The following is a 19643-nucleotide window of genomic DNA, read 5'->3' on the forward strand; positions in this document are numbered from 1 at the left end:
AATAGTCACTGTCACTTATATACAATTTTTTAAAAAGGGGGATTCAGGAGGCATAAATGTTTTCCTGCTTCTAACTTTTCATAAAAGAATAAATGGGGCCTGACCTGTGGTGGTACAGTGGATAAAGCGTTGACATGGAAATGCTGAGGTCACCAGTTCGAAACCCTGGGCTTGCCTGGTCAAGGCATGAATGGGAGTTGATGCTTCCTGCTCCGCCTCCCTTCTCTCTCTCTCTCTCTCTCTTTCTCTCTTTCTCCCTCTCCTCTCCTCCCCTCCCCTACCTTCCTCTCTTTTCTCTCTCTCTCTCTCTCCCTCCCTCCCTTCCTCCCTCCTCTCTAAAATGAATAAATAGAGCCTGACCAGGTGGTGGCGCAGTAGATAGAGTGTTGGACTGGGATGCGGAGGACCCAGGTTCGAGACCCCGAAGTCGCCAGCTTGAGCGCGGGCTCATCTGGTTTGAGCAAGGCTCACCAGCTTGAGCCGAAGGTCACTAGCTTGAACAAGGGATCACTCGGTCTGCTGTAGCCCCACGGTCAAGGCACATATGAGAAAACAATCAATGAACAACTAAGGAGCCGCAACAAAGAATTGATGTTTCTCATCTCTCTCCCTTCCTGTCTATCTGTCCCTATCTGTCCTTCTCTCTGACTCTCTCTGTCTCTGCCACAAACACACAAAAAAAGAATAAATGGGGATGTATCACCAGTTCCATTTTTTCAATAGAGCAGACAAATATTTTAATGAGCCACAAAATTCAAATTATGTCACTGACATAATTTTTATACCAACTATAAAGAGGAATATTTGATTAACTAATTAGAAAATCCTGAAAAAAATCAAAATTTGATTTTAATTCTGTTTAGCCACTAATTAGCCATAAGTTTTAAAAAAGGAAGAAAGAAAAAGGCAAGTCTAACTATGCATCAGTTTGTTCCATAAATATGGTGGTAAGGGATTGCAGTGGTATATGGTACTTGCATCCTTTATGCATAATTTATCTTTTATTTGCTAGAATATCAGGTGAAAGGCACTAAGGGTGAATGATAGAGTTTCCTCAAGTTACCGAAAGCAGAAATGTAGTTAAAATGAAGATGTGGTTCAGTGAGTAGTCAATTACATTAGAATATTTTAGGTTGTAAAGAATGCAGTGTACTTTTGCTAAAACGTAACAATTTTTTCCACAGTACCAGCAAAATTAACATTTTCACTACCCAAACAACAATATAAGTGCGTAAAACCCAAACAACCATAGAAACGCCATTAGACTGTCAGACTCTCCATAACAGACTTTCTCCCACTTGTTGTCTTTATCTGGATATAACAGATTCTAATGACCGAGAAAACAACAAAACCAACCTAAACACAGGCAAGCGCCCTGTATGGCCCCTGAGTCACTCAGCACTCACTCCTGAAGCCCCGTTGTAACAAGGGAAAGTCACAGTGCAGTGAAGAATCAGAGATGATGCAGAAACACAGTGTGATGAGCGCCACAACAGGGCTCCACCGCTCCCCGGGCAGAGAACAAGGTCTCCCTAAAGGAGCCTGGCAGGACATAAGCAACGTGCGGCATTAAAGCTTCTGAAGCAATAAAGTGGCACTGAATAGACTAGAGAAAGGTGTATGCTTTCGAAACATAGACTAGAGGATTCTAGAATGTTGTCAGAATGCTGTTGAAATGACTGACAGCAGAGTCGAGGCTGACTGGAGAAGCCTATTAAAGCAGAAGGGAGAGAGGTGACTTTGGGGACGAGCTTGGAAGGCTGAGATGAGAAGATGACAATCAGTGTGCATGAGGGACTGGGGGGAGAGTGGAAAGTAAGAGATTACAGTCAGAGAATAAATTGATTTTGAAGGCTTAGAAGCAGAATGGGATGACCACATACAAGTCAAAGGCCTGGTTGTTTTAGTATTTTTATCATTTGTAGTTGAACAATTTTGCATGCATGAAAAACAGTCTTAAATTTTAACCGGGTTCATAAAGTATGTGATTTGAGATTATTAAGGTTGTTGTAGGGGTTTAAAGGTGAGCATGTGATAAGGAGATGGCATTTTGGAATAATAAGAAAGTCTATTTTTCTTGGAATTTGGGCGGTTAGCACATATTAGATGGACAGGCAGAAAGAAACAAGCAAAACCAAGGACATTTCTAAATGACAGTTTATAAATGAGGAGATTGGGTTAGGTGGCAAAAATAAAACAAAAAACAAACAAAAGATAAAATAAAAAAAATACATGCAGAGGCAAGGGGAAAACTGAAATCCAGTAGGTAGGTCCTGAAAGGTAGATCTAGAAACAAAAACATTAAAATAAAAAGCAAACTTTAAATCCTATCTCCTTTTGCAATAATGTAGTGCTAAATTATTTTAATGAAAAATTGAAGCTCTGTCAAGTTTAAAACCTTTAAAAACCTAAATGTGAGCCTAAGAGTAGTTTCTAAAGAAAACAGAAATTTTGCAATTGTGGGTAACAAACCCTTTGCTGACACAGAAGCAATTCCATGTTTGTCCTTGATTAATTTTTTATTTTGAGGTGATGGTCCCAAGTTATCTAGTCTATCACAAGAGAACTAATAATATACAGAGCATATTAAAGCATCTTCTTATTGTAGCATTTGTTCAATACACTTTCAAGCAACTTAATTAAAACTCAGTCACATCTGAGGATCTTTCTCCTCCCATATTATCTTGCTCATTAAACAGTAAGAGGTAAGCACAACTAGGTTTCCAATACAGCTAAAAAAAATCGCAATAAACAGAAAATTGTAAGGCTAACAGTTTCAATATATTAAAAGCTGAAAGAAGACTTTCAAAATATTCATAATATATTTATGTAACCAAATTAAAATAATCCTATTTAAAATCCAATTAAATCCATCCAAAGGGGTGGGGAGGTTGAAGAACTGAGACAGGAAGGCATTAATTCATCACATCCCCAGGGAACCAGAGTTTTCCCAAAACACTTCAATACAAACATCTAATTTACAGACTAAAAACATGGGGATATATAAACAGGCAAATCTGAAACAGTCCTATCTGCACACATTTGATCTGTGAATCATACAGAAAAGGCAGCTTGGTCCCTGGCCTTTGTGGAAACAACAGAAATCTTAAATCCTGTTCAAAGCACCACAAATAATAACATGAGCACTCAGGTACTCAGCAGGGAATTGTTTTTGAGTATTGCAACTGAGAATTCAAAACAAAGAGAAGAAATTATATGAAAGTGGATTTGTGGGTCTCGTGGCAAGATTAGTTGGTTAAGAAAAACTAATAACCTTTTCATGCTGTGGCACTGATCGTTAGTGGAAGATGGATTATCACACCTTGGCTCCAAGAGTGGTAGTCGGGAGCTCCGCTGCAGCGGCATAAATGCCACAGGGTATAACTGACAAAGTGAGAGGGCACGAGTCAGCTTTTCAAGGGTGATTACTTCTCCAGGCATCTTCTCCTTTTCTGACTACTGAGGAAAACTTGAAGGAATAACATGGAACACTGCAGTAGTTGCAATAATTCAGGAGTTAGCAACAACTCCTCTTCATTTGCATAATACTTTTCCAAGTCCCAGTTGCCCAAGACAATCATGATGGAAGCAAGACTAAGTAGGGCAGTAAGGAGAGTGACTAAAAGCACGGGATTCAGAATCCACTAGTCAGGGGTTGACACACACCACTGTGTGACTTTGCAAGAGTCTCTAAATCTCTTTCAGTGTGCTCATTGGTAAACAGACATCACAGAAGGGATCCCAAAAGTACCTCCTCGAAGGATTGCTGTGAGGATGAAAGCAGATGACTGAAAAGAGTTTATCTCTGTATTTTTCACTCACATTGTAATCATCATCATCATCACCTGGGCCTAAATTTATTGCATTTAAATGTTCAGGTCCTGGCCGGTTGGCTCAGTGATAGAGCATTGGCTGGTGTGTGGATGTCCTGGGTTCAATTTCCAGTCAGGGCCCCAGGAGAAGTGAACCATTTACTTCGCCACTCCCCCCCTCCTTCTCTTTCTGTTTCTCTCTCTCTCTCTCTCTCTCTCTCTGTCTCTCTCTTCCCCTCTGGCAGCCATGACTCTATTGGTTCGAGTGCATCAGACCAGGGCACTGAATATGGCTCCGTGGAGCCTCTGCCTCAGGCACTAAAAATAGCTCGGTTGTGAGCATTGGCCCTAAATGGGCAGAGCATTGACACTAGACTATGGTTACCAGTTGGATTCCAGTCAGGGTGCATGTGGGAATCTCTCTATCTCTCCTCCTATCACTTGGAAAAAGAAGGAAAAAAATGTTCTGGTTGTTATTTTTCTTTATTTCTAACATTAACCAGTTTTTTTCCTTGAATGTTGGGTGGGGGGTGCATTTGTTTCCTACTTTCTTATACTATCACATAAAATCATTAATCTTCAATCTGGAGAATTTAGGTGTCCTCGAATAACCTGATAATCTGGAAAGGTTTTATCTACACTTACACTCTTAGGAAGTTTCCAAAGTACAAAAAGTCAACATCAAATATTTCAATCTCCATTTCCATGGAGGTTTCAATGGAATCTAATTTTGTAGGGATGCACTGGCTAATACAGTAACCACTAGCCAAATTTGACTACTGGGCACTTGAAATACAGCTTAATCTGAATTAAGATGTTCAATAAATGTAAAGTATATGCTGGATTTTCTAAGACTTAGTATGAAAAAGTAATGTCCAGCATTTCACTGATGATTTTTTATATCGATTACATGTTGAAAGGACATTTTTGGATAGAAGTTTAAAAAGATTAAAATTAATTTTACTTACATAATTCAAAATTACATAGGTGGCTCTCACTTGAGGTTCTATGTTTCTGCTGAACAGCACTGTTGTAAAATGAGGACACATGACACTAGTTCTCGAGGACTAGGTACACCTGTGGAATAGCCGGACGACCCACCCTGACTTCTCTTTGCCAAGTTAAGGTCAGTCTCCACTGACCGAAAGCAGAACACAGGCTGCAATGAGGTCCACTAAAGGAAGTGCCTCAAGCCCACTGCAAACATGCTTGTTTTCACATTTTACATGGCAATCGAGTTTTAAACCTGAGCAACAGTTTGCCGTGTAGACTATTAGGGAAGCTATCTTGAATATTGATGCGTTTGGAGGTAAACTGAGTCCTTTCTTTGAGGAAGAAGAAAGCTGTGACACCTTCCTGTTTGGGAATCTTTGGAGCTGCTTGGTCTCCTCACACCTTGTTGCAACTGCCCGTTTCTCTGTCATGTGTGAGAAGCTATGCCAGGTGGGACAGGACTGCGGATGGCAGGCAGGCCCTGAGCCAGATGGAACGAATTCCTCTCCCGTAGCGGGGGAGGGTGTGTCTGCCCACCCTCCCCAGGAACAGACAGATTCTGAGGCTCAGAAAACAGTAACATATAAAACTTATCTCCTTTTTTTGTCAAGGGTTTCCCAGAACTCTTGAACCTAAAGAGGGTAACATTATTTACTACTTTCCACCCGGCAGGCCACAGTTCATCATATTGTAAAAACTGGTATAAAATGAAAAAGCAGAAAAGAAAGCATCACAAGTAATCACAACTGACTTCTGCATCAAAGAAACATATTTATTTGGACCATTAAAAATAAGCTAATCCATGTTTCAAATGAATTGTAATCTCGTTCTATAAAAGAATCCAGCGTTCCAGTGCAACCTTGGCACACACAGCCAGGTGTAATCACAGCACACAGGTAAGAACAGTTTCAGGAGGAGAAAACAAAGGCCTTGCGTATCACTCATTTATCCACTTTCGCAATCACAATTTTACTCACTTTGGCCGTTTAAAAAAAAATAGTCTGTCCACATAAACTAGGCTATTCAGACATTTAGAAAGCACAATCCCTGCAGTTTGGATTTGCAGGGTGGAGAGGAAATATAGCGAGCTGAAGTTACAATATATCATTTCCTGCTGGGAAGGATATCACACGAAAATTCACTCAACAGCTGTCACCACTGAAACTGAAATTAGTTCCTTCTTACAGCTAAATCCCTAGTAAATGGTATCCAACTTGTGCTGGCCCAGGTGATTTTCCCTGCAGTTATTCCAAATGAGAACGCAATCAATAAAACTCTGTTATAAATTGAATGTACTTTATTTTCCACAAGCATAAAGTTTGAAGCTGCTTTTTAACAAATATCCTTAAAAACTACCATCAGACAATATGCAGCATAATAATCTATACTTCTCAACTACTGAGACAAATTCTATACCAAGAGGCTCACATATCTGATAAAAAGCAGAATCATGTGGGTTTCCATATCAAGTAAAAACAATAAAAGGCACATTTGCTACTTTTTCTTTATTTTAGGATGGCATCATCTTGCTCCATGTGGTCCATACTCTCCTATTTATTCAAATTTCCAAGTTGCAGTAAGCCAATTAACTGCAAGAGCTGAAAGGTGCATTTCATTTTTCTATCAAACATATCTGTACCTTATACTTGTTAAAAACCATTGAACTGTACTTTTAAAATAAGTGCACTTTACAGTATATAAATTATACATCAATAAAACTAATTTAAAAAGTAAAATGCATACCTACATACTTGTAAGATATATTCAAACTACAGACCTACATAGGTATTTTCACCATACGCATTTAAAGCCTCCAACAAATACCTCTATTTTCATAAGTAAGTTTTTTCTAATCCTCTAGATCCTTAGAATATATTATAATAGCATAATGACCCTCTAAATAGAAGCTGTTTTTTATTTGGTTTTGACTCAGGATAGTCAAATAATTACAGTACAGAAAGGCTGCCTAAGAGAGTGGTAATGAAACCCTGAGGAGGGCGGGGAGCAGGGAATCAAACTCTAACATCCAGCAGAACTAACACAGCAAATGGATGGACATCTCATTCCGCACAAATAATCTACAGAGTGCAGAACGCTTCTGAGATGGACTATCACAAGCTTATGGTATTCTAAGACGACCTCCTCACTTTCGTTCTCCAATGACAGCACAGAGCCAAGGACACAATGTTGGTCGGACTTGGGGATGGAGAGAAATCAAATAAATGAACAAAACAGATGAAACAAACAAATGAAATACAATAAACAAGTGAACAAAGAAAACATCATTTTGGCTAGTGATGTTGCTGTGCAGAACACAGAGGAAGAGCAAGGTAGTATCGCAAAGCCCTGGGGGTGACTCTCCACTGGGTGGTGAGGTGCAGTGCTCCGTAAGGTCTGGGAAGACAGCCTGTTCACTTCTGTGATGACTGGCCCTGCTAGCCCCTTTACACTGTATGTACTACCTTTTATAGAACTATTTTCTAAATAATAGTGATAAACAACTGAGAGGGCATTAAACCTTCAGTAGTCTTAGTAGTCTGTCTTTCCTCAGCCCAATTTATCAAATTTCTTTTTCTTTCTTTCTTTTTTCTTTCTTTCTTTCTTTCTTTCTTTCTTTCTTTCTTTCTTTCTTTCTTTCTTTCTTTTTTTGTATTTTTCTGAAGTGAGAAGCTGGGAGGCTTCTCACTGGAGAGAGACAGACTCCCACATGCGCCCAACCGGGATCCACCCAGCATGCCCACTAAGAGGCGTTGCTCCTTGCAACCGGAGCCACTCTAGCACCTGAGGCAGAGGCCACGGAGCCATCCTCAGCGCCCGGGCCAACTTTGCTCCAGTAGAGCCTTGGCTGAGGGAGGGGAAGAGAGAGACAGAGAGGAAAGAGAGAGGGAGAGGTGGGGAAGCAGACGGGTGCTTCTCATATGCCCTGGCCGGGAATCAAACCCGGGACATCCACATGCTGGGTCGCCACTGTACCACTGAGCCAACCGACTAGGGCCTCATTTTGTTTTTAATCTCAGTGAGTAAAGGTCAACTATGCCAGAAATGCCACGAGTTCTTCTCAGATTAACTAAACACTTAAGACTCACAAGGTTCCCAAAGGCACCGCAGGGCACCAGTTGACTCGGAAAGATCCAGACGGGAATCACGCTTGCTGGCAGCATCAAGCAGCCTATTCTGTGGATTTCTTGCTACAGTCCTGCGCGGTGGACAGCTCATGCACAAGGAGGCACAGCCACACCAGCCAAGGGCAGGGGCTGTCCTGGTGGAGGAGCCTCATGACCCCCAATAGTCAAAATTTCTAATAACAGCTCGCGGGGCGACCTCGGAGCTGGAACTCTGAGTCCATTAAACTAAACACCATTATTAGGATTTTTAAAAATATATATAATTATCTAAATGTATATGACACAGAACTGCACTGTCTAATCAAGTACCCATTAGCTACAACTGGCTATTAAAATTTTAATTATAATTAAAATTAAATGAAAAATCCACCCTCTCCATATTCAAGCAGGCAACAGCCCTCTGCGGCCACCGGCTCTGGGACTGACCAGCACAGGGACAGGACGCCCCGGCACACAGAAGGTCCTCCTGCACAGCACCCAGCAAGTCGCTTCCCACTGCCAGCGTATCCCAGCAACCACCACGCTTTCTCAGGCTTTTTAAGGAAGTGACTTCCTGCAGCAGCAGCAGCAGCAGCATTTCATATTTCGTTGGCACGTTAGGCCTAACACAGTAAAAAATAACTAATTTTCTTTATTATTTAACAAGAGGACGATCAACATTTTAAAGAAATCCCATGAGTGAAGGATAGGAAACTGCAGGTAAAAACATTGCTTGAAAAGCAGAATCATAAATTTTGCTTTCCAGGATGACTGCCAGGACCGACGATCAAGTAATCCCCGAAGGAACTCTGGAGCCAGGGGGCTAAGAGAAACCCAAAATGTCTACGTGGGGACTGGCTGCGAGAGAACGGTGCCATGGGAGGCTTTGTTAGCCCCTGGTGCTCTGCGCTGCCACAGTCCCGTGCCTCCACTAACAGTCATCATCGCTTACTGTAACTGCTTGAGCTAAAACTCTCCTCTGGTCAACACGAAGTCCTGTAAGAGCAGAAATACATACATATCCCTAGAACATACACCATGTCCAGCACAGAGCAGAGGTCCCTAAATATGTGTTAAATAAATGATTAACAAAAGACCAACTCTAAGGAGGCTGGAAGGTTTGGAACCATGTATTTACTAAGTCCCTTTCACACTGAAGTAGCTGCACAAGTTGCAGCCACGACGACCTCATTACAAAGGTATATATACACTTGCTTTGGCTAGCTAGTCAGTCCAAGAGACAGAAAAGATTTTCCTATCTTCTTTCTATATCATTTCTTAAAGTAACATTTATATTTCTGTGAAAAAGCACTTGGTAACCCCCCCCCTTTTTTTTTAACAGATCTTATTTATTCATTTTAGAGAGGAGAGAGAGAGAAAGAGACAGAGAGAAGGGGGGAGGAGCAGGAAGCATCAACTCCCATGTGTGCCTTGACCGGGCAAGCCCAGGGTTTCAAAGTGGCGACCTCATTGTTCCCAGTAGATGCTTTATCCACTGAGCCACCACAGGTCAGGCTGTTAAACCTTTTTTAACTTTAAAACATGTTAAGCTAGCAAAGTAAATTAAGCTAACCACCAAATCCCAGGAAAACTTAGTATTCTACACAAATTAAGAGTGGTGGTTTACTGGTAAAACTGAAAAAAAAAAAGATGCAAAAGCTGTTTTAAACTCCCCAAAAGAAAGCCCTCACTGCAATAAGCAGATGAATGGTCCTCCAAAGATGTTCACACTCTCATCCATGGAACTCGTGATTATGTTAAATCACATGGCAAAAGGGACTATGCAGATGTAATTAAGGTTAAAGAGTTTGAGATGGGAAAATAACCCTGGATATCCACGTGGGCCAATCTGCTCATATGAGCCTGAAAGCAGAAGACTTTCTTGGTGGAAGCAGAGAGGAGCAGCAGAGGGGGAGGTTAGAGAGATCTGAAGCCAAGAAAAACTGCAGTGCGTTTGCTGGCTCTGAGAGGAGAGCCACACGCAAGGACCAGAAAGAGGCCTCTAGAGGCCCAGGAAAGCATCAGAAAAATGGGGGCCACCTCTCTGGGCAAAGATGGGCTCCTGGTTGACAGCCAAAAGGGAAACAGGACCTCAGTCCTACAACCGCAAGGAACTAAATGCAGCCAGCAACAAGAACATGCTTGGGAGCAGATCCTTCCCGAGTATCCAGTCAGGACCTACAGCCCTGCTGGCATCCTGAGTTTAACTCGGTGAGCCACTCAGCTTTCTAACCTCTAGACTTGATGAAATAAATTAGTGCTGCTTTACTCCACTAATTCGTGGTAATTTGTTATGGCTCCAACAGAAGGTCCTAATCGAGATGCACTAATAAGGTATAAAATTCAGCTTCCTGAATTTCATCTTTTTCAAGTCACTGGTTTACTTAAGAACTCTGCTGCCTCCTCACCTAGGCAACATGACATGCTTAGAATAATAAACTCTTTTGCCTTCAAAGCTAGTTTGCTGCTGCTCTTTGTCCATATCTCAATCTGCTGGAAAACATATAAGCTACAATTTTCCTTTATAGGTTTCTCCAACTAAAGGAGCTTAAATACCCAGTAAAATGGGAACAGCCAAGTAAAAGTAGATATAGCCTCAAATATTATAGTCACTTATAATTAAAGCCATAAAAATCCAATTTTTACTTTATACATAGTTATGTCACATTAAGTAAAAAGAATTTTTTAAAAGTTTGCCCACTTTAATTATAATTACATAAAAGTATACGTAGAGATTACAACAAAAGCCCAGCAGCCATTGTATCAGTGAGGTAGATTCCTTTCTTCCATTTTTTCAAATTTTATATGTTATGCCCATAAACTTTATCAGAAACAATGGAATGGCATTACATCTGTAACAAAATCATATACAGATACCACCTCTCATGAAATATTTCCCACTCTCTCTTCACTTGACTGAGCTGCAACATTACCACAGTGCAGCTGTGTGTGCATGCGTGCGTGCATGTGTGTGTGCACGTGCGTGTAAACTGGCCTCCTTTCCGGGTTAGAATGTAAACTCCTTGGGTTAAGGGACAACACCTATCAACGCCTTTCTACTCCAGTCCCCATTATGGTGGCCTTAATAATGGGCTGATTTTAACAAAATGCTGACTCTTGACAAGTACATCTCTAAGAAGACATGAACATTTTCCAAATAGTCATGGAAAATAAAAAACAATTCAAAGACAAGAAATAATGAAAAACATATTCTTTCTAATTTGTTAATACCTTACAACATAGCTGAAAAGCCTTCACAATGCTCACTGAGCTCAAAGCTTCTTATTGCTGCACGTGGAAAAGGACTGAGGAGGTCAAGGTACGGCCAAGAGGCTGCAAACAGGTGATGAGAAAGCTGACAAACACCAGAAGCACGTGGACCATGTTAATGAGGCTTTCATTTCAGCCTTCGCTTGCTGAAGGCCCTGCCTAAAAAAACTAACCCTTTTTCTAGCACATGAATGCCCACACAATTTTCTGATTTCAAAATAAGAAGTAATTCAAAAAGAAAACACTGAGAACTGTACCACAGTGGATGCTGGGAAAAGCTTTCATACAAAAATTGCATTTCCAATAGGAAAATCTTTGACAGCATAGTCTTTACAGAAATAAACAGAAGCATGTACATACTAACTCAATGTACTGCATTCAAAAGAAAAGGTCAAAGAAAGGTGTAATAATACCAACTGAATGCAGATGATTTCATTATTTTAAATGATTTTAAATTGAAGGTCAATATAAACATCAGCTTACAAATTCAGGATGCATTACAAGTTAATCCGTGTACAGTCTAAGTATTTAGTATAGGCAATATTTCTCTTTGCTAGCGTGTTTTATCCTTTATTTCTACTTCATTGTTGAGCTAAAACATGCTCATAATATTAGGAGAAGCAACATAACAATTACGTTTCTGAAGTTATTTTTTAAGAAAAAACATCAAGGCCCTGGCCGGTTGGCTCAGTGGTAGAGCATCGGCCATGTGTGTGGATGTCCCGGGTTTGATTCCCAGCCAGGGCACACATCTCCTTCTCCACCGCCCCCCCCCACTTCTCTCTCTCTCTCTCTCTCCACTGCCCCCCTGCTTCTCTCTCTCTCTCTCTCTCTCTCTCCCCCTCTCTCTCCCTCTCTCTCTCCCTCTCTCTCTCTCTCTCTCCCTCTCTCTCTCTCTCTCTCTCTCTCTCTCTCCCTCTCTCTCTCTCTCTTCTCTTCCCCTCATGCAATCAAGGCTCGATTGAACAACTTGGCCCTGGGCACTGAGGATGAATTCATGGCCTCTGCCTCAAGTACTATAAAAAATGGCTCCAGTTGCAATGGAGCACGGGCCCCAGATTGGCAGAGCATCACCCCCTAGTGGGCTTGCTGGGTGGATCCTGATTGGGGCACATGCAGTATTCTGTCTCTGCTTCCCTCCTCTCACTAAAATAAAAAAAAGAAGAAAAAGAAAAAACATCAAATGAAAGAAACTATTAAAGTGATTTATTATACACTGTCCCCCACTCATTTCATATCTTGAGGTGGAGGCATGAGGAGGTAGATGTCACTATGGGAATGTTGTTATTTTTAAGGAAATAAATCTCAATCACACAACTAAAGTAATTAAATGTGAAATGTTGGCTGCAAGTTTTCCTCCCTAGTCTCACCTTATTATGCAATGCACTTGTAATATAATAAATAAAAACAATAATCTTCAACATATACTCTTTTTAGTCTAATACTTTTTAGTCATATACTCTTTTTAGTCTAATTTATAAATATTATCCCACAGGTATCATCATTATGGTAGCAACAATATTTACATACAATAAATTTCTACATTCACAGGAACATATCATACGACCTTTATATATCCCCAAATTAAAAATCAGTACACTATATAATTCAATCCAGAAAACGCAATGATATATGAGAATGACAATAAAGTCATAATGATATGTAAACTCATTAGATGACAAATCTAATGATGTGAGTCTTGGGAAAAGCAGAATCAATGATTTACACAAATTCTCTCTGCTATTTCAGAATTGAACATTTTAGGGTAAGTCTAAGCAAGTTTATTTCTTCCAATGGAAAAGTTCTTGGTACCAATTTCCAAAAACCATAAAGTCTTATAAAATAATTCATTTATCTCTCTTGAGTGGAGTGGAGTACTTTTCATTTGGAAAATCAGGTTTTAAAGTGAACTTTCTGATGCTCCATCACCAAATTTTAAAAATAGGGATAATGACAAATGGCCATCTATTGCCCTCACTGGGTTTTTCTGAGTATGGACTAAAAAGCCACATTGGAAAGTACTTCGTAAACTCTTGCCAGTTTTTTGGGGGTTTTTTGGTACTATCTCCTCCTACCTCTTCTAAACAATTCCCCCTTCAATTATTTCATCTTGTTCTCATAGACATAATTTTTTACTTAATCTATAAACGTGCTCATCTTTCCAATCTTAAGGAGAAAATAAGACTGACTAGGTGGTGGTGCAGTGGATAGAGCATCAGTCTGAGACACAGAGGACCGATTCGAAATCCCGAGGTTGTCGGTTTGAGCACAGTCTCACCAGTTTGAACGCAGGGTCACTGGCTTGAGCGTGGGAGCAGACATGACCCCACAGTTTCTGGCTTGAAGCCCAAGGTCACTGGCTTGAACCCAAGGTTGCTGGCTTTAGCAAGAGGTCACTCACTCTGCTATAGCCTCCCAGTCAAGGCACATATGAGAAAGCAGTCAATAAACAACTAAGGTGCCACAATGAAGAATTGATGCTTCTCATCTCTTTCCCTTCTTGTCTGTCTGTCCCTATCTGTCTTTCTCTCTCTGTCTCTCTCTCTGTCACACAGAAAAAAGGAGAAAATAAAACTCTTTTTTAACCATGAAACTCACTGAAAGAGGACATAGTCCTCTTACCTTCCTTGCTCCACCAAAGGTAGCCTATACTCTTTGTATCTTCACATCCTCAATCCTCATTTCCTCCTTGACTCCTCACAGGAACGACTTGCATCTGCACCCTCACCATGCCGCGGCTAAGCTGCAGTGGCTCCCATGTGCCTGAAGTAACTGGCATCATGCAGGCCTGGCCTGCCTGCACCCTCACCATGCCGCGGCTAAGCTGCAGTGGCTCCCATGTGCCTGAAGTAACTGGCATCATGCAGGCCTGGCCTGCCTGCACCCTCACCATGCCGCGGCTAAGCTGCAGTGGCTCCCATGTGCCTGAAGTAACTGGCATCATGCAGGCCTGGCCTGCCTTTTCTACGGTATTTCCTTCCTTTATTAAAGCTTTGCCTTGGTATCTTTGATACTCTATCCTGTGCTCCTGTTTCATTCAAGATTCCTTTTTGGTCTTTTTACTGGTTTCTCTTTTAACACATCTCCTACTTCCATTGCTGCTCACCACAAGTCACTTAAACACTGATGTTGTATGAGTTCTATTCAGGGAAATGTCCCTGTTCATGTCACTCTATACTCTCTCCCTAAATGATCTCAATCATTCCTCTGATTTTAACCACCACCCATACAGTGATAATTAGCAAATGTGTCTCACTTTTAAACACTGGTTTATATTCAGCTAGTTACAAAAAGTCCCTCACCCACCAATTCAATATGCTTCACAGGCATTTCAAATTTAAAATGTATGAAACTACTAAATTTATAATCTCACCAATTATACTCATCCCCTAATCCCCCTCGCCTTCCTTCATTCTCCTTCTTGGTTAATGACAACATTATCACCCAAGTGAGATTAAAGTTCAGTCCAATCTGAGTACCCACTGTGACCCACTACAGTGTTAGGGAGTAAGTCAGTTAGCCAGTAAGTCACAGCCCCATTACTTAAGGAAATAATTCAATGAGGAACACAGTTCAATTAATAAGATTAAGTGCTTTGTGCTTAATTCTTAATAGAAAGGTTTACAAATTTTGTAACGTGTTTAAGTGCCTATCTCTCAAATGAAATCAAAACTATAAATTCCTTGAGAACATAAATTATGTCAACTTTTAAAATTCCAACCACAGTAAAAATTTGTCTATTACTGACAAATGGATAGATACTATTAATGAATAAAATCAAGCTCATATTTCCATAAAATATTGAAGGGACACATTTTTCTGTGCTTAATTTAACTGTTAACTAAAGAACTATCACTTCTATATTCTGAAAATAATATACATTATTAAGCAATATCTTAGAAGTCGGGGTTGTGCAAGTGTTATATCAATGCTCTTTGAGCATTTAAGTGCTGTAAAGTGATTTGAGAATTTCTCTGTATTCCTACTCAATTTTTACATGTATTTGTATCATCACCTCAAATTAGTTTTATTGACAAATTTAATTAAAATGCTATTCATCATTCCACTTTGATCATTAGAGCACTAAACAAAATTAGACCTAATAATGACTTCAATCTCAACCTCCTAACATCCTCCTAGGTAACATTTAAACTATACAGTTCATACAAATCAATGGTGATTATTTTTCCTAACAAGATTATCATTAGAATCTCTCAAACTAAATAGTATACATTCCCATTTTGACCTAAGTGAAAGGGGAAAAAAATTTACATTCAGACAACAAAAAGAAACAATTCAATCTGATTGAAAGCCATACCACAAGGTTACTTTGTACAACAGGAAGTGTCAGACTATGTACATCAACTGCCACCCTACATACAGATGTCTCTGACATCATAATAAAATGAGAAATCATTTGGTTTAATAATAATAAAAAAGCAACACCAGGCTGGTGCATATTACATGTAGCATCTAGCCCTGGTTGCCTAGCAACCAGTCAGGAGTGAACTACACAGAGAGTGAAAGCCCTAAATGAATGTACAGTTTGTGCAAGTTTCAAGGACTTGAAGAGACATGTCAGTAGTTAATCTAAATTCTAGTTGACAATTTCCATACTGAGGTGAAGGAAAAAAAGTCCATCATTATTACACAGAATCGAGCATTAACTAGATGTACGATTCAGCCCTTTTAGGTTTATATCTTCTATACCAGTGGTTTTATAGGAAAAACACTGTGACAACATGATTTATAAATTATAAAAACCATGCATAAGTAAAAAAAAAATGTTAATATTATAATACACATTTTTCACTCAACAAAACACAAAATGAGTACCTATCATGTGCCAGATACTGTCCCAGCCACTGGAAACACAAATATGAAAGTCACTTCCCAAGCTCTCAAGAAGCTCACTCTACAATGGAGTCATCAGACAAGTACACAGACGATTACAACATCATAAGTTCTGTAATACAGAGGTAGCCATAGAGTATTACAGAAACACATATAAATAACACCAGATTCTGACTGAGGAGAAGGTGATGGAAACCAAATGGGAACACAAACGAAGCCTTAAAGGACAAGCAAAAGTTAGTCAAGTTATGAAATGGCAGAAGGGGAGAAGAGCCTTCTAGGCAGGAGAAAAAACCTTTACAAGGGCACAGAGGTAAGAGCATGCTGTATTAGAGCAACTTCAAGGCATTTTGGTGGCACTAGAAGTGAGGGTACCAGTACTAAAAGATTAGTCCAAAGACATAAGCCAGTTTCCTTCCAGAAGGACCTCACAGGACAGGCTCGTTCAGACTTCATCCAAAATGATATTGAGGCAACAAAATGGTTTTAAGCCAAGGAATAATATAATCACTCTGGCAAAGATGTGAAATATTTTAGAGAGGGCCAAGCTGGTGTCAAGGAGAACAGGTAAGAGGCTACTATAGTGAGACAGATACTTGGGAGATAAAACCATCAACAGGTAAGAACAAGCAGGAGAGGGGTGTTGGGGAAGTGACTCAAACATGATTCACTAACACGATGCTCTAGGAAACTTAACAACTAGATATAATATTTATGATACTTACTTAGTCCTGATGAAATGTTAGTCTGACCCCCTCCCCAACAATTATACAGTTAAAAATACCAGTCTGGGAAGAAAAAGTTCCTAGAGACAATGGATGGTAAGAGAGGAAGAAAAAAGGCAGAAGGGACGGAGGGAAGAAGAAAACGTAAAGAATAGTAACAGATACTGGAAATTAGTATCCATCCAAATTTAGGTATGAGAAGTGGTATTATTCATTTTAAGAGAATAAAAAGAAACCATCAAGGAAAACACTACTGGTGCTTGGCTACATAAAAGTTTGAAAAGGTGGTTATGTTGGATAATGCAACAAAATCAAAAACTTTCAGAAACAAAGTTTGTAACAAATACAACTAAGAGTTACTATCCTTTATATCTAAATTACTTAAGATCAAAATCAGGAGATGCTATCAATAAATGGGCAAAGATACATATAATTAATCTCATCCCAAAACAAAAATGGATAATAAAATATTTTTAAATCATTCTTAATAGTATCTCTATGATTAACTATTAAATTAACAACTCCTTCACCTGCCCCAGCTGTGTAGAATACAGAACATGGGCAATCTTGTACAATGTGAAAGTATAAAGAAAATAAGGATTTTGGGGGGGAAGATATACTTAAATCTTTAAAATGGTTCATGCGCTTTGACAAAGTAATTCCATTTCTGAAAATCTAAGCTAAAAAATGGTTAAAAACACAGATAAAGATATACAGATATACTTTTCTGTACTGATGAAAAGAATTGGAAATAGTCTAAATGACCCCCAAAGGGAGACACAGTACAGTGCATCTGTACAAGAAAACATATTGTAGTCATTAAAAATTATGTTTTGGGAGAGATTCTAATAACAGAAAGAAAGAAAAAAAAGTCTTACAATGTTAATTTTAAAAGAAAAAAATAAAAAATTATTTATAAATAAAAATATAATTTCAAGACTGGGTCTTAAAACATTATAAAAGGAAGAAGTATTTTGAGTAGTGAAATATCTTTTCCCTTTTACTTTCCTGTATTTTCTAAATTTTTTTCAAATGAGGCTAAATTGTTGTATTTGAAAAATAAAGCCACCTATTTCCTCTGTCCCCCATAAAATGTGTGGGGTCCCAAAGTACGCATTGGCCTTGTATTTAAGTAAATCAACAGCTCACTCCTTTGCAATCCCTGTAGCCAGTTATCCCTACTCATTTTAACTTAAATTTATCAACTAGCTCTACACACTTTTATTTAACTAAAAGTGCTTTCTATAGTACCCTAGACGAGATCAGGCGTGTTCAGGGTGCTCTGGCTGTAGACTCTATAGGACCCTAAAGTCCAGGATAACACTGGTGCTGTATTAAGAACCTCTACTTAAATCACTGAATTAAAACAAGAAAAAATAACTAGTAATTGAAGGGGTTTTAACCACTTGAATATACTTTACTCACTGTAATGCACTTGCATGCATGAGCATAACAAGGCTGCGCCTTCATATTACCTGAGGCGGGTGAGCAGAGGCTGAAGTCTCTCATCGGACTGCACAGCAGGCAGAGACCTGGCTGTTAACTAGAAGGAGAGAAGAGGGTCAGTAAAAACCGCAAATGCTAACTATGAACACGTCTGAACGCTAAATACAAAGTGGGCTTGGGAAAGCAGATGGAGAGGGCGGACTTAAAATGTAAAGACATTTTTCTTTTTTAAATCAAAGAACTGTATAGCGAGCTGATGCATTATGTAATGGAAGCTAACTCTCAGGTCCTGAGTTTATAGGGTATGTCACCGAGCTTCCAAGTAAAGAAAAACGGAGGCAAAACCAAGAACACCATCTGAGTTCATGTAAAGCCTCCAGTCATGAAAATATTATCTTTGTAAATAAAAACGAAGAAACCTCTAAATTTATAGCAACCAATCTTGTAGAACTGAACCCTGGGATGATGAAAAAATTGGGGAGAGGGACAGTGATTTATTTATAGCTAAGCCACTGTGAAATTGGTTACATGCAGAAGCACACACACACACTACCTACCCTGTATTCCCCCATTTTGACAACCACAATATACTACAATAAACTAAAAGTATCTTTGACACATACAAAAAGCAACTCACAGTACCTAATATTGTAATACGATGTCAACTGACCTAGGAAACAAACTGTAAGAGCCAAAGCCTTATTCTTAAAGACTGCATCAGGTTCTCTGTGGCATCGTGGCAACGTAAGCCTCTGGCGGACTTTACTGCAATAATATTAATTACACCTCCGCATATATCTGTTTCTCTCTGTTCTTAAAGAGGTCCCCTTGTACTATAAGAACTTGACCCCCCAAAATTAAAAAACATTCATCTACAGTAATCAGATAGCTTGAAGTAACCTTAATACCATACCAAAACAAAAATAAAAGATAAATTTCTTGTGGATTCCATTAGGTCAGAATATTATAGTTCTTGTATTCTACTAACAAATCCTTTGACAATTAACAAAGAGAACTTTCCTTAAGAAAAGTAACAAACTGAAAGATATCCTTTGGGTTTAATATAGGGTGTCTGTCCTCTCTAATTATTTCATACATTAATTAAAGTTTTCTAAAAACAAACACTTAATTCATCAAGTCTAATTATCAATATTATGCAAATAAAATAAAACCACCCCTTTAAAACATCCAACAAATAATATATTTGTGGGGCAATGTTGACTAAAATGCCACATATGAAGTCATTTTTATTAAGTCATATCTGATAATAATGGAGAAATATTCCCAATTTTGTAAGTCAGTAAAGTTATAGACTAATTTAAAACACAACAAAGAGAGACAATTAGCCTGCTGTGATTTTAGCACAAGCAAAAGACACTCTGTATCTCTTAAGAAACTTTAATATTTCATGACATATAAAATGTTATCAAAGTTTTACA

General features: G+C 39.2%; 1 protein-coding gene across 2 annotated transcripts in view; it reads right to left on the reverse strand.

Annotated features, from left to right (window-relative positions):
* The window catches only part of PRIM2 (DNA primase subunit 2), a 301521-nt gene that overhangs the window by 106719 nt on the left and 175159 nt on the right, over positions 1-19643 (reverse strand). For both annotated transcript variants that reach the window (XM_066361373.1, XM_066361374.1), the window contains exon 8: positions 18234-18301. In XM_066361373.1, coding sequence (XP_066217470.1) covers positions 18234-18301 — 68 coding nt within the window. The remainder of the gene's footprint in view (positions 1-18233; positions 18302-19643) is intronic.

The sequence above is a fragment of the Saccopteryx leptura genome, chromosome 1 (assembly GCF_036850995.1).
Source record: "Saccopteryx leptura isolate mSacLep1 chromosome 1, mSacLep1_pri_phased_curated, whole genome shotgun sequence".
Taxonomy (NCBI): domain Eukaryota; kingdom Metazoa; phylum Chordata; class Mammalia; order Chiroptera; family Emballonuridae; genus Saccopteryx; species Saccopteryx leptura.